We start from the raw sequence: 12,146 nt of genomic DNA, 5'->3' as shown, positions 1-12,146 counted from the left end.
TACCGTGCGCTTGAAGGCGAATGCTCACGTTGGAGCTCCTCTCTGGGGTCAGGGTCTGTCTGTCTTAACACATTCGCTTGTTTGCATCGTTCTTTAATTTAGAAAACTGTTTGCATTAAGACCGTTACAGGCGCAGTGTCCGAGCAGTCATTTGTGTTTGCACTAAGTAGCTTGTCTCTGTCAGTGAAGTGGTTCGCTTGGTGGCGAATTCATTCTGATGTGTAGTCGAGACTATTTCCTTTCCCTCAAAAGTGTTTCCAATTCAGAAATTACAAGATTTCAAGAAGGCTGTATATATCCAGCCTTATTGGTTTTTTATTTGTGAATGTATCTATTACTGCAACTGAATATTCCTGACTTTTTCTGACATTTTGTAGAAAAATATAGCAATAGAAGGGTGTGGTTTCTTTCTCAACTAGAGTCCTGTTGCTTTTTAGCAGAAAAAACAATGAACTTTACATAAATTTTAAAAGTGTTTCTCTACTGAAAGCAGTATCTGGAGGGAATGATTTGAACTTGTCTTTTCTGTTTACTGAATGTTTATTTTTTAGACTCATGGCATTTCAGGCTTTCAGAGAAATTGAGATTAGTTTTGACTGCATTATCAGCCTTTATTGTAGTAAAAAGATGGCAAGAATATGGACTAACATTAATTATTCTCCACAGGAAAACTCTTGGAGATCGTTTAAAGCTTGAAGAAAAACTTGGCACGCTCAATGTGTGTGATACCACAGTAGGCAGCAAACAGGCAACATTCAAATTAAAGAAGGTGAGCTATATATATAATTTTTTAAGATAATACACAAGTAACTTTAGTTTTTGCATGAAAGAACAGGAACTTTGAAACCGTCAAACAAATGTCCCTCTTCATTTCTTTATAAGCTGCCAACTCTTCTGCTTCTTGCCAAGAGAATGAAAGCCTCCGGTAGTACACTGTGTGTTTATACCCTTATAACTCAGACAGCGCTCATAAAATCTTATATTCCGGTGGAAAATACTGCCTTCCATCTTTTGATAGTTTATTTGCAGACATACCATCAGAAGCTTGTGACTTTACCTGACTTCAGTGCCAGGACTGGTCAGATCTTGGTCTGCAGGTCCAAATGCAATCAGGATGCTGTATGTGACTGGCTTGCTCTTGGTTGGTCACATCGCTAGGTCTCAGCATGATCAAAACAGAGCTCCTAACGACCTTATTGAACTTGTGTAACACAGATTGCAAGAATGAGCTCTGGTCCTGTTCTGCTTGCCAAATTCCTTTTGAAGTGTGTAGTTAACTGCTGCCTATCTAACTTTCCCAAAGGGTTTTGATTTCCCATCCTAAGGAAATTTGTAGATTGCAGACGGGATTACTTCATAGTGTGGGCAGAGTTAAATGCATGCGTGCATCTACTGCTGCTGTAGAACACTTAAGGATTTTTTGCTAGAAAATGGCTTTAGAACTGATGAAAGGACACGTTATAAAAGCTGAAAACCCATATTGATTCATACTTGAGCTGACAAAACGTACTTCAGTTAAACTGGTTTTCCTCAGTAAGCCACTTTGCTATAGTACATATCTCCTTACCAGTGGTCAAATATTGTTCTCGCTGGTAAACTGCTGTCATAAGAATGGCCAAGATTGTCACATCAAGTATGCCTTAAAAAATTCTAAATAACCAAATTTATTGGACTATTTCTGCCTTACTTGTTTTACCCATTTATTGTCTGTTTGCAGATGTTCTTTTTCATCTGTTTTTGATTGTTGTATTGCTGGAATTTAAAATGTGGTGACTGTGGAATAAGTCACAGATTCCTCTGCAGTGCTGTGTAGGATAACCATTCCAGGGATTTTACCAACTGCTGTAACTGATATGTTTAGTGTCTTGCAGCTAATTAAATGGTCTTTGCAGGGCTTTGGAAGCACGGTCTTTTTTATAGTAGCCTTAAATTAGAAAGCGCAGAGCCAGAAGGTTTCTTGCAATTGGTGTTGAACAATAAATGGTCGCCTTTTGCTAACAGTTTTGTGAAAATTTGGGAGTAAGGTGGAAGAAGAGAGATACAGCAGTGGTTCAGAATGCTATTTTACTTGATTCTATCAGATATGCTATAACTTTGATTTATTTTTCTTAATTATGTTGCTGCTAACTGTTAACTGATGTTGCTTTATTGAAATACGTACGTTGTGCTCGTTTGCATTAAAAATATTTTTGGAAGTCTAATTAAAAGAGAAATAACGCATCTACAGAGACCTTTCCTCCTGTCAACAGAATAGCAAAATAAGACTTACAAGTCTTCTCTCAAATAAACAGATGCCCTGTATATATTCTGAAGTCACATGGAATGGAGCAGGGAGAGCTAGGAAGAGCTCACACTATGCAGTATGCTGTGTCTTGACGCTCCTTTTCAGAGGATGAAGAGATGAAGTTGGCAGATCGAAAAAGGGATTTTAGTGTTACTCTGATCATCAACTTCTGCTTTGTGACGCCCTTTCCTTAAAGTGCAAGTGTATTTGGGAGTAGGTAGAAAGATTTAGTGGAGGAGAGAATTGTGCTTCTCTGGGATTGGTATCACTCGACCTTATAGATCGGTGGAATTGAGACTGAACTTTGCTGCTACAGTTGTGATATGTTGGCAGCCTCCCAAATGGCCAGCAAGTACTGACAGATCCAGTGAGGAAATTGTTTGGCATTGATATTTCACACTTTAGTTTTCAGGGGATTTTTAGTATGGTTCCTACAGTGTGGCATCCTGTTTTTCAATTTCAGCGTGCTTTATGATAGCAAATAGCTATGACAAAACAGCAGGGTTTCTAAAATGCCTAAGTACTTACACTACTAGGGAGGTATAGAGGACATTTTTAAAAAAAATCCACAAAGCTTCAAATGCAAATCAAGATCATTCAGTACACTAGAGGTAACAGTCAACATTAAATTAAGTAAGATTTCTCCAGACAGTTTCAGACAAAGTCTGGAGACAGAGAGAAACTACTTACATTTTCACATAGCGGGCTTCTTCTTTCCCTACTTGCAGTGGAAATGGGAGTCAATAAATTTCAGTGACGTCTAAAGCCCACTAGCTTTTATTACCGTGATACTGGTATGGACTTATTGCTACATTTGGTAGATTGGTTCATATCTCACCTCAGCCAAAATATTTTCTATGCGTGCAAATCTCTAGCTCAGGTTTAAATGGTACTTTAATGGGAAACTCAGGGAGAGGTGGGCTGACATATAAGTGCTGCTGATTACGGATTAGATGCAGTGGGGATACAGTTGCATGACCAGTAACTCTGTCACACTGTTCCTGTGATGCTGTTGAAATTGCTCTAATTTTATTTAGAGTATATTATAGCATATTTAGAGTTTTTTATAGCATGGACAGTTGCCTGAGCTTGGCTAGTTCAAGTCTGCTAGTTCAAATTTATGATTAGTTCGAAGACAAGCCTTAGTCTTCCAAAGAAAATAGTAGTTTATGGCTGTAAGAGTCATTTCATCTATGTGGTATGTAAATGAAACCCTTTCAGCATGTTCTTGATGAAGAGGAAAAACATTAAGAGAGCATGTGCCACAGGAGCAGAGATTTTAAATTATTTTCATGTGGAAAGTCTTTGTAGAATTGCATACAGCATATCAAACTCTTCCAAGAACTTGTAAGAACACTTTGTAGAAAACCTGTACGTTTCAGCAAATTTAACTAATTTTTCTGTCTTTTAAAATGCATTTGTGCAAATATTAAATGTATGCGTAACTAGTTACCCAAAGGAGATACTAAATATCCTCAAATTGTGCTCTACCTTAAGGGCATTAAAACATAATTTCCGGAGTGTAATTTTACAGTCTATTGTTAGACATTGGTTTTCATCTGAAATACATTATTTTTTTTCACTTTTTTCATGTTTTTCGATATCTTTGCCTTAAATGTTTGCTGTGAATTACTTAGAATGATAATGCCTGGAGTACCCAGAATCAACAGGTATGGTATAAGACAAGGTAGCATGGGACCATTTAAAGTAACTCTTCCAGATTTCCTTAGTAGAATTCTGACTTGATATATAGATGCTTGAACAATGAGGTGATGTGTAAGTTTACAAGAGCTTGAGTCTGTTTTTGTTCTAACATTCCAGTCAGAGCAGCAAAAGAAACAGCAGGAAGCTGAGAAACAGCATCGTCAAGAGAGGAAAACTCTTCGGCGTTCTGCTAGTCATCTCAAGAGCAAACGTGGAAGAGGACGACCGTTTCATTGATTTATTTTATATTATTTTTTTAAGAAACTTCTTTTATCTCATTTTTCATTTGAAAAAGGGACTTTTTCAAATTGGGACACAGTACCAATGTATTTGTATTTTGATTCATTGGTGAACACAAAAAACAGAACTTGGTAAACCCTGTGTTAATTACTGAAAAGCTTATGAAAGTAAAGTATTGACCAAAGGACACTACAAATATGGTGTGTTATAAACTCCAGTGTGAACTGATTTGTGCAGAAATCACGCACAACTGGTTTTTGTGTAACCCTGGATGTTTTCTATATAAGATTTTATATATACAACAAGGCTGCCTGTCTTTTATTTAACTTAAGAGCTGTGGGTTTTTGCTTTCTGAAGGCTTTGTGACTCTTTAGATAGAAGATCAAGGGTAAGTTATTTTGTCTAAAAATTTATCTTTACAAGGGCACAACAAATTTTCCTTTCATGGTTCTTGAAGGATTGTCTTTTTTAAAAACTGACTGTGGCTTTTTATTCTTGGGTTGCCTTAGTAGCCAGAAGGAGCTACAAATGAAGCTCAGTTGTCCTGAGGGCAACTGAGAATGCCTGATGTAGGTTCCTCTAAATCACTCCATAAGGAAACTTCTCTTGCCACACCGATGTACAAAGGGGAATCTCGGAAGGATAGTCTTACTAAGTTAAATTTGGTAAGTATGGCCCTTACTCAGAATCCTTAGGACCAGGTTTAATACGTTTTGGTAAGCCAGCCGTGGTTCTACATAGATCAAGTGGTACATGTTCACATAATAAGCACATTAAGGCCATGACAGTAGAGTCCTATTATTCAAAAAGTTAATTTAGTTAAATAACTTAAGAAACTAGAACCTATGTTAAGGAAACGATTGATTCTTTTCTATGTTGTCTTTTTGATTCCAAACAGAATGCTTGTTGCTAACCAGGATACAACATCTCGATTTTTTTATCTTGCAAACCCATCATTTACATAAGCAGTTCACTATTTAAGCAAATAAATTAATTTTTACCTTTGATTCTAAAGGCGCTTTGTTTATTGCTTTTCAAAGGACTTTAGAAATTGTCTTTTTGCTAAAGCCAAGAAACTGTGAACTTTGAATCCAACAAGAATCAGTGACTCTCCCCATCACTGTAAATCTTATTAAGAGACTTGGAGGTTCTTAAGTGTTTTGCTTTATAAGGCAGAGAGGTTATTAATCTGATCAGGTCTCCTGGACAGTATTTACCGTAGAATTTTTGCAGTTATTTCAGTAAAAACCTTGGTTTCTCGCAGCCTGATGCTTTTTATTATTATTTTTTAAGATGGTAGACTAATCAGTCACATGGTTAAATTTATTTTCTTCTCCCTGGTTTAATTTTACTTGCTTTAATTCCTTGGTGCTTCTGTTTTTAATTATATTGTTTCCTTTAATTTAAAAATGCCTTTTGCACCTGGTATTTTCATTTTAAAACATACATTATAATCATCACCTTTCTGTTGTTGCATTCCAACTAAAGGATGAGTCTCTCCATACCTGTTTTTTACCTCTTAACAGTCAAATTTCTGCATTGCCCACAAGCTTCTCCTGCTTTCTATTTAACACAGAACTATCTGGTATTCCAGTGTCAGTCCCACCCGTGCTGTATATCAAGAAGTACCATTATTGCTTTGCCTTAGCCACTGAGAAAATGTAACGCAGTTGCAGTTGCTCCAGGGTATGTCCCCCTTTTTGGAGCCTTGTCTTTTGATAACATTCAAGCCTTTGAAATCCAAGTGCAGTGACAAGTTAAAGTTTGTACTAGTGCAGCATCTTCCCCGGAGTGTTGTTTTATCTCTTGGAAATTATCTTTGTGCAATTCAAGTGTGTTCACTTCATGTACATGGCTGTCCTGAACGTGGAAAGATTAACAGTGGAAACTTGCCACCATTCTGGTTGAAACAGGGAGAATTGGGGATTAGGTGGACAGAACTGGCTCTGTAAGAACAGGGGTTCGGAGGACTTTGCTCCTTCTCATGGTAGGCCTAAATCCCATGATGTTTGATCAAGAGCTAGAGGTGCATTTGTGGTTTCAGGCATCTGTATTTCAGCAATGATTTTATTGGCTGTCAAGAGCAGTAAAAAAAAATAGATGGTTGATCTGCAGGGTAGTAGTGAACTGAGTTTGAAGCAGTTAACTTTCAGCTTCAAAAAAAAAAAGCTGTATTTCTTCTGTTTTGAGATTCTCCTGACTGGCACTGGTTTAGGTCAGTGTATGTTTTGTTTTTCATGCACTTAGAGTACCTCGTTATGATAATATTGGCCATGTATTTAGGTTGGAGCCTGTATGATTAAAAGAACATACTTCATACTGTTAGAGAAAAAGCACGCGTAAACTTTGCTTAGCACACCGTTTATTTCACATAAAGGATATTTGGGATACACTTTCAATGGTGTTTAAATATACTAGGCATAACCAGTGAGATGCCTGGAAAGATAGGACTGTGACTGTGGTTTGCATGTTATAAAAAGCCAATGTGGGAACTGGAAGATGGGCTTGATGCACTTATAGTAGCTTATGTTGTTTAGCAAATGCTCTACAATTGTCCCTACTGTTTGGGGTTCTCAAAGCACTGCAGGCTTTGCCTGTAAGTATGCTGTATTTTAGCTACTATGTGTATGTATATGCTGTATATGATCTTGCTATAATAAGGCTAATTAAGGATAGAAGTGTGAGTAATAGGTACCAGCTATTCTGGAGAACAATCCTAGAAAACTGGAGGTCGCAGATAGCATTTGTTAATGAGAATATTAGAGTTGGCTCAAGAATCTTAATACTGGTGAACGACAGATGTAACAACCGGTTGTGAGGTGCCCTTCCAAGGAGGAAGACTGTACTGCGTCGTAAATTCGTCTGCTTGTCTTTGCCCAGGAACGCCTGCCCTGGTGATGTTTCATCATTCACCAGTTTATTCCTTTGTGCGCTGGGCTTGGTTGAGAACGTGGTGGAATAGGGCATTCATGTAAGGTGAAGAAGAAGTAAAGCTCTGTGCAGTCTCTGTCTCAGCTATGACTGAATTCGTGCTCTACTGGATAACTAGTGGCTCGTGTAGAATTTGAAAGACCAGAGAGAATTAACCAAAAAACAGGTCTGTAGTGCCAGAAGTGTTTTCCTGTTGCAGCCATATTCCCAAAGGAAGGACATATGATTCTAATACAGGCAGAGGGAAACCCAGCATGTCTCTAAAGCAGGAAGATAGCATATAATTTTAAAATTCATAAATTAATTGAACTAATATTTACTCTCCTGCTACTTTTTCCCATGAACCAGCAGGTGGTTAGAATCAGCAGTACCCAGAAAAGTCGATTTCCTAACCTTGATCTGACTATTAAATGTTTGAAAGAGGGTGGTGTTCTGTAGGTATTGCTCACGTTGGTCAGAAGTGTTGGATGTTTGCATTTTGCTAACAGTGAGGCATGGCTCTTCAGGGTGTCCAGTGCTGGAACTCTGGAACGCAGGGGAGCTATAGTTGGTAGGCTGTGCCGAGTCACCTGGCACGCATTTGAGCCCAAGAGCTTTTCGGTGAAATAGGGATGAAGATTCCTTGCAAGCTTTGTTTTTGAGGTATTGGGGAGCAGCAGGAGGGCAGCCCTATGAGCGAAGGCAGGCTGGGGGTCCTGCGTTATCTAAAAGCAAGATAGAGTAGGGTGACGGCAATGAGGTTCAACCAACAGACCAAAGAGAGATGTCCAAGGTCAAGTGAGCAGGTCGGGATCCGTGAGGCGCTTGGGCAGGCGTGGGCACACATAGCTCAGGTGAGGACTAAGGGTGATGCGGCTCCCAAGCAAAGCAAGGCTGCTCAGAGGTCTTTCTCCCACATCTCTTCTCATAGCAGTCTGGTCCCCGGTTGTTCGCCCATACTGTTCCCAGAGCTGGCTTGCAGCACAGGCAGCCAAACCCTTGGCAAGGTGGGGGAGGGGTAGCGGAGCCCTAAAGTCCTACATAGGGACCCGACATGAAGCATGTTTAGATTCTTGAGTTTGATAAAGCAGGTTAATGTCCTTAAACAGATATCTGGGGGAAGATTTGCGAGTTTCATCAGAAGCTGACGCATTAATGCAACATCATTGCAACCAATTAACTTAATGCAACAAAAGCAGGCATTCCTTGGGTATCAGCCTGATTACATCAACTGTTTTGCATTCAACGGTACTTCATTTTCCATACTGCAGAAACCAGTATTGATCCAGTATTGCCATTCCTACAAGCTGAGCAGCTGCTGGGGTCCTTTTTGACATTTAAGGTTCGTACCCTAAGGTAAGAGTGATCAGATGCTGTAGCCTTGTGGAAACCCTGATTGTTTCATACGTATGAGAATTTAGTGGTGAGAATCAGTTTAAAAACTCCTTATAAAAAAATTTACAGGTAGTGGTTAAATGTGAGTGAAATCCTAGTGAGATAAAGAAAAGACCTGGATCTGATGAGTCAATACTTTTTTACTCCACAAGTAATATAGTTTACTTCAGATGGGCTATTAGTCATTGAACAAACGTTGGACCAAAACTATTTGTGTAATGTTCTTTCCAAAATGCTGTTACCAAGCCAAGCAGCATGCTGTGTTCCTGTGACTGGTATAATTGTCTGAAAAAGAGAGCATCCATCAGTTTATACAAAACAATGAAAGAATTTACCACACTGCTGGTTCCTAATCTCTGAACAAAACAGTGAAATATGATTTAAAACATTCGTCTGCATAAATAGCAAGTGTGTGAAAAATATATATACACATTTTTATACTCGTGGGGTTCATTTATATACGGAGCTTGAGATTACCAGCTTCGGGAAGAGTTGTGAGGGAGGGTGTAACACGTTTTCAAATTACTCCATCTTGCTTTGCGGCTGCCTTTTATATTTGTGTTCTCCTTCCAGACGGCAGAACGAGTAAATAGACTTGAATTCCAGGAAGAAAGGACCAACTTCCAGATGCAGAAGGGACAGCGAAGTAGTACAGCAGCTGACCTGGGGAGGTTGTGCAGTGTCCGCCGAAAGACTTGCAGTGTCCACCGAAAGACTTGCAATGTCAGATTAAAGTTTTGCAGGAACCCCACAGGTAGAGTGGAGCCTGCCTTGAGGAGGAGGAATGGATTAATGAACTTTAGAGGACCTCTCCAGCCCAATGACTCCATGAATGGTTGTAGGGCGTAAGGAAGAGGCACGCAGCATTAATTGACTGGAGTCATTTTTCCCCCTTTGTCCCGTCCTTCAACTGAATCACTCACTAGTTTTATCTTTTTATCTCTTTCATAAAGATTAAATACTTTTTTTGGCTTGTCTCCATAGCTAATATATTTTGTCTGATCTTGGGAAGTATGGGGTTTTAAGCCGAATGAAAGCACATAAATCTATTAATAAACTTCAGCTCTTGATCGTTATCTCTGTGTTTCAAAGCTGATTTTACTCAACAACTGACTGTTTGTGATGAACGTGAAGAAGTGGTCTTAGTCTGTTACCAAAATGAACAATTTATAGCACAGCCTGCAGAAAATAATCAGGTTTAGCAGAGCTTGTAGTTTACACAACTGGAGGAAAAAGAATTCCCGCGTTTTAAAGGCTCTGTCGATGGGTAACTGTAAACCTTGCGACGTGGTTTATAAATCATTCTGTCTGTAAAACTGGGTATTGCTAATTTCCACACCCATTCCCCCGCCTATAATTTAGGCATTTTCTTTCTGCCCCGTTCCTCTCGCTGATGGCTCTGCTTGTGTTAACTGCGTTTTACTATCACTTCCTTCCTCCTTTGTTTTTTAATTTGGCTCACATCCTTGATCCACATGGGGCCTAGTGGCAAATTTCTATGGATAGTATCACACGTGACCCTGTGTTTCTACAGTAAGTGGCATTTCTGTACAAAATACTTCTGGGCATCCTGTGCTGCAGACTAGTTTGCACGCTCACACATCAGCCAAGGTAAATTAAACTGATTTCTGAAAACAGCGATGACTGTAAATCATCCATACTAGTATAAATTCAGAAATGCGTGTCAGTTGCTGACCGTGTTTTTCAGGATCTCATCCTCTGATCTTTGTTTGCTCAGTGTTTCAGACGGTGGTGCACGTACAAGGAGTGAAGATCAACCCTCGGCATGTTCAGAAAGTACTAATTTTCCTCTTACTGTTTGAAGGAAATAATTGCAGAGATAAGTACTGCATTTCCTTTGACAGCTACATTCAATTAGAGTTTAAGTACAATAATTTTACAGCAAGACCAGGTATGAGTTTAAAACACTACCGTTCCCAGTGTGGTCATGCTTTACAAGTGACGTTTGGGTCAGCTTACCTATGAAGGCAAGCCCTTGTTCCCATTTAATTCTTCATTGAGTGGGGCAAAAGTGAAAATCCCGTTTCCTCATTAAAGAGAAAACTAGGCAGTTGAAGTGGGAAATACCAGCCCAGCCCTAATCAAAATTTATACTCCCAATTCCTGGAACCACCCTTCCCTTCCCTACAGCGGTTTCTGCCAAAGCTGCTCTGTCTCCTTATTATCTCTTGTTTTAACATCTGGCTATTTCTTGTGGAGTGCCTATCCTTATGCTCCAGTTTTTCTATTAATATCAGGATCTATAGTACAAATTTGTACAGATATAGCACAGATTTGAGAATGAGCACTAATGGTAACAGTAGTGAGGTCATGTCTAGGCACATCTTGAGCAGAAAGGATTTGTATAAACTTGGAGATGTGGGGAGCTGTGACATCAAAGTGCATGGGGGGGATTCGGAGAGCTGGCACGTGTTCCTGTGCATATCGTTAGTGATAGGCAGGGGGGAATGTTGCTTTAACCGCCCAAAATTCTATTCCTACCGCTCTGTGTGCATCTGTACCCCTGTACTAGCTCTGCTTCAGTAAGGGTCTGGGTGTTTTGGCTGGAGTTGTTGTGTTTTATAATTTTTTCAAGACTTTTACTACTGTGTTAGTACAATTCCAGTGTACAGTTACATACATGCACAATTACATTACATTGTATACAATAGCACAAAAGGTTCAACATTCAAAAGCATTCAAATTATTTATCATCATATTTATCATCATAATTAATATTATGTCCATTCCATTTACCAGCACTTCTGTAAATGGATTTTCTTATGTATTTTAACCTTTGTAATATTGGAACTTCATATCACAAGTGAAGTGCATACAGTAGGGGTCATAAAGACCACATGTTTAGAATCATAGAATGTGTTGGGTTGGAAGGGGACTTTAAAGGTCATCGAGTCCAACCCCCCTGCAATGAGCAGGGACATCTTCTGCTAGATCAGGTTGCTCAGAGCCCCATCCAACCTGACCTTGAATGTTACGAGGGATGGGGCACCTACCACCTCTCTGAGCAACCTCTTCCAGTGTCTCACCACCTTCATTGTAAAAAAATTTCTTCCTTATATCTAGTCTAAATCTCCCCTCTCTGTTTAAAACCATCACCTGTTGTCCTATCACAACAGGCCCTACTGAAAAGTTTGTCCCCATTTTTGCTGTAGGCCCTCTTTAAGTACTGGAAGGGGCTATAAGGTCTTCCCGGAGCCTTCTCTTCTCCAGGCTGAACAACCCCAACTCTCTCAGCCTGTCCTCATAGCAGAGGTGCTCCAGCCCTCTGATCATCTTTGTGACCCTCCTCTGGACTCACTCCAGCAGGTCCATGTCTTTTCTGTGCTGAGGGCTCCAGAGCTGGACGTGGCACTCCAGGTGGGGTCTCACAAGAGCAGAGCAGAGGGGCAGAATCACCTCCCTCAACCTGCTGGCCACGCTTCTTTCGATGCAGCCCAGGATGTGGTTGAGTTACCTGTAAGGATTTAATCATCTTATGCAAATGAGAATGTTGTGAAAAGCAATTATCTTGTCCATTAGGATTTTGCTGATATTCTTGTAAACTGAATCAAAAGGAAGTTTGCAACACTCCCATCATAGCTACTGTGTTTTT

At 39.7% G+C, this 12,146-nt stretch overlaps 1 protein-coding gene across 5 annotated transcripts in view; it reads left to right on the top strand.

Annotated features, from left to right (window-relative positions):
• Positions 1-9,609, top strand: part of NOL10 (nucleolar protein 10) — a 58,541-nt gene extending 48,932 nt beyond the window's left edge. The window contains exons 20-23 of one of the 5 annotated variants that reach the window (XR_008465542.1): positions 667-769; positions 4,106-4,616; positions 8,410-8,480; positions 9,107-9,609. Coding sequence is in view for 1 of the 5 variants with exons in the window: in XM_054195901.1 (XP_054051876.1) it covers positions 667-769; positions 4,106-4,225 (223 nt within the window). In the remaining 4 variants the exon portion in view is untranslated. Of the gene's footprint in view, positions 1-666; positions 770-4,105 lie in introns of all 5 variants that reach the window. The other 4 variants (XR_008465541.1, XR_008465539.1, XR_008465540.1 and 1 more) reach the window with 4 other exon arrangements.
• Positions 9,610-12,146: the final 2,537 nt, after the last annotated feature.

The sequence above is a fragment of the Rissa tridactyla genome, chromosome 3 (assembly GCF_028500815.1).
Source record: "Rissa tridactyla isolate bRisTri1 chromosome 3, bRisTri1.patW.cur.20221130, whole genome shotgun sequence".
NCBI classification, from domain to species: domain Eukaryota; kingdom Metazoa; phylum Chordata; class Aves; order Charadriiformes; family Laridae; genus Rissa; species Rissa tridactyla.
Note: the sequence above shows the minus strand (reverse complement) of the source record. Positions and strands in the feature narration are given on the sequence as shown.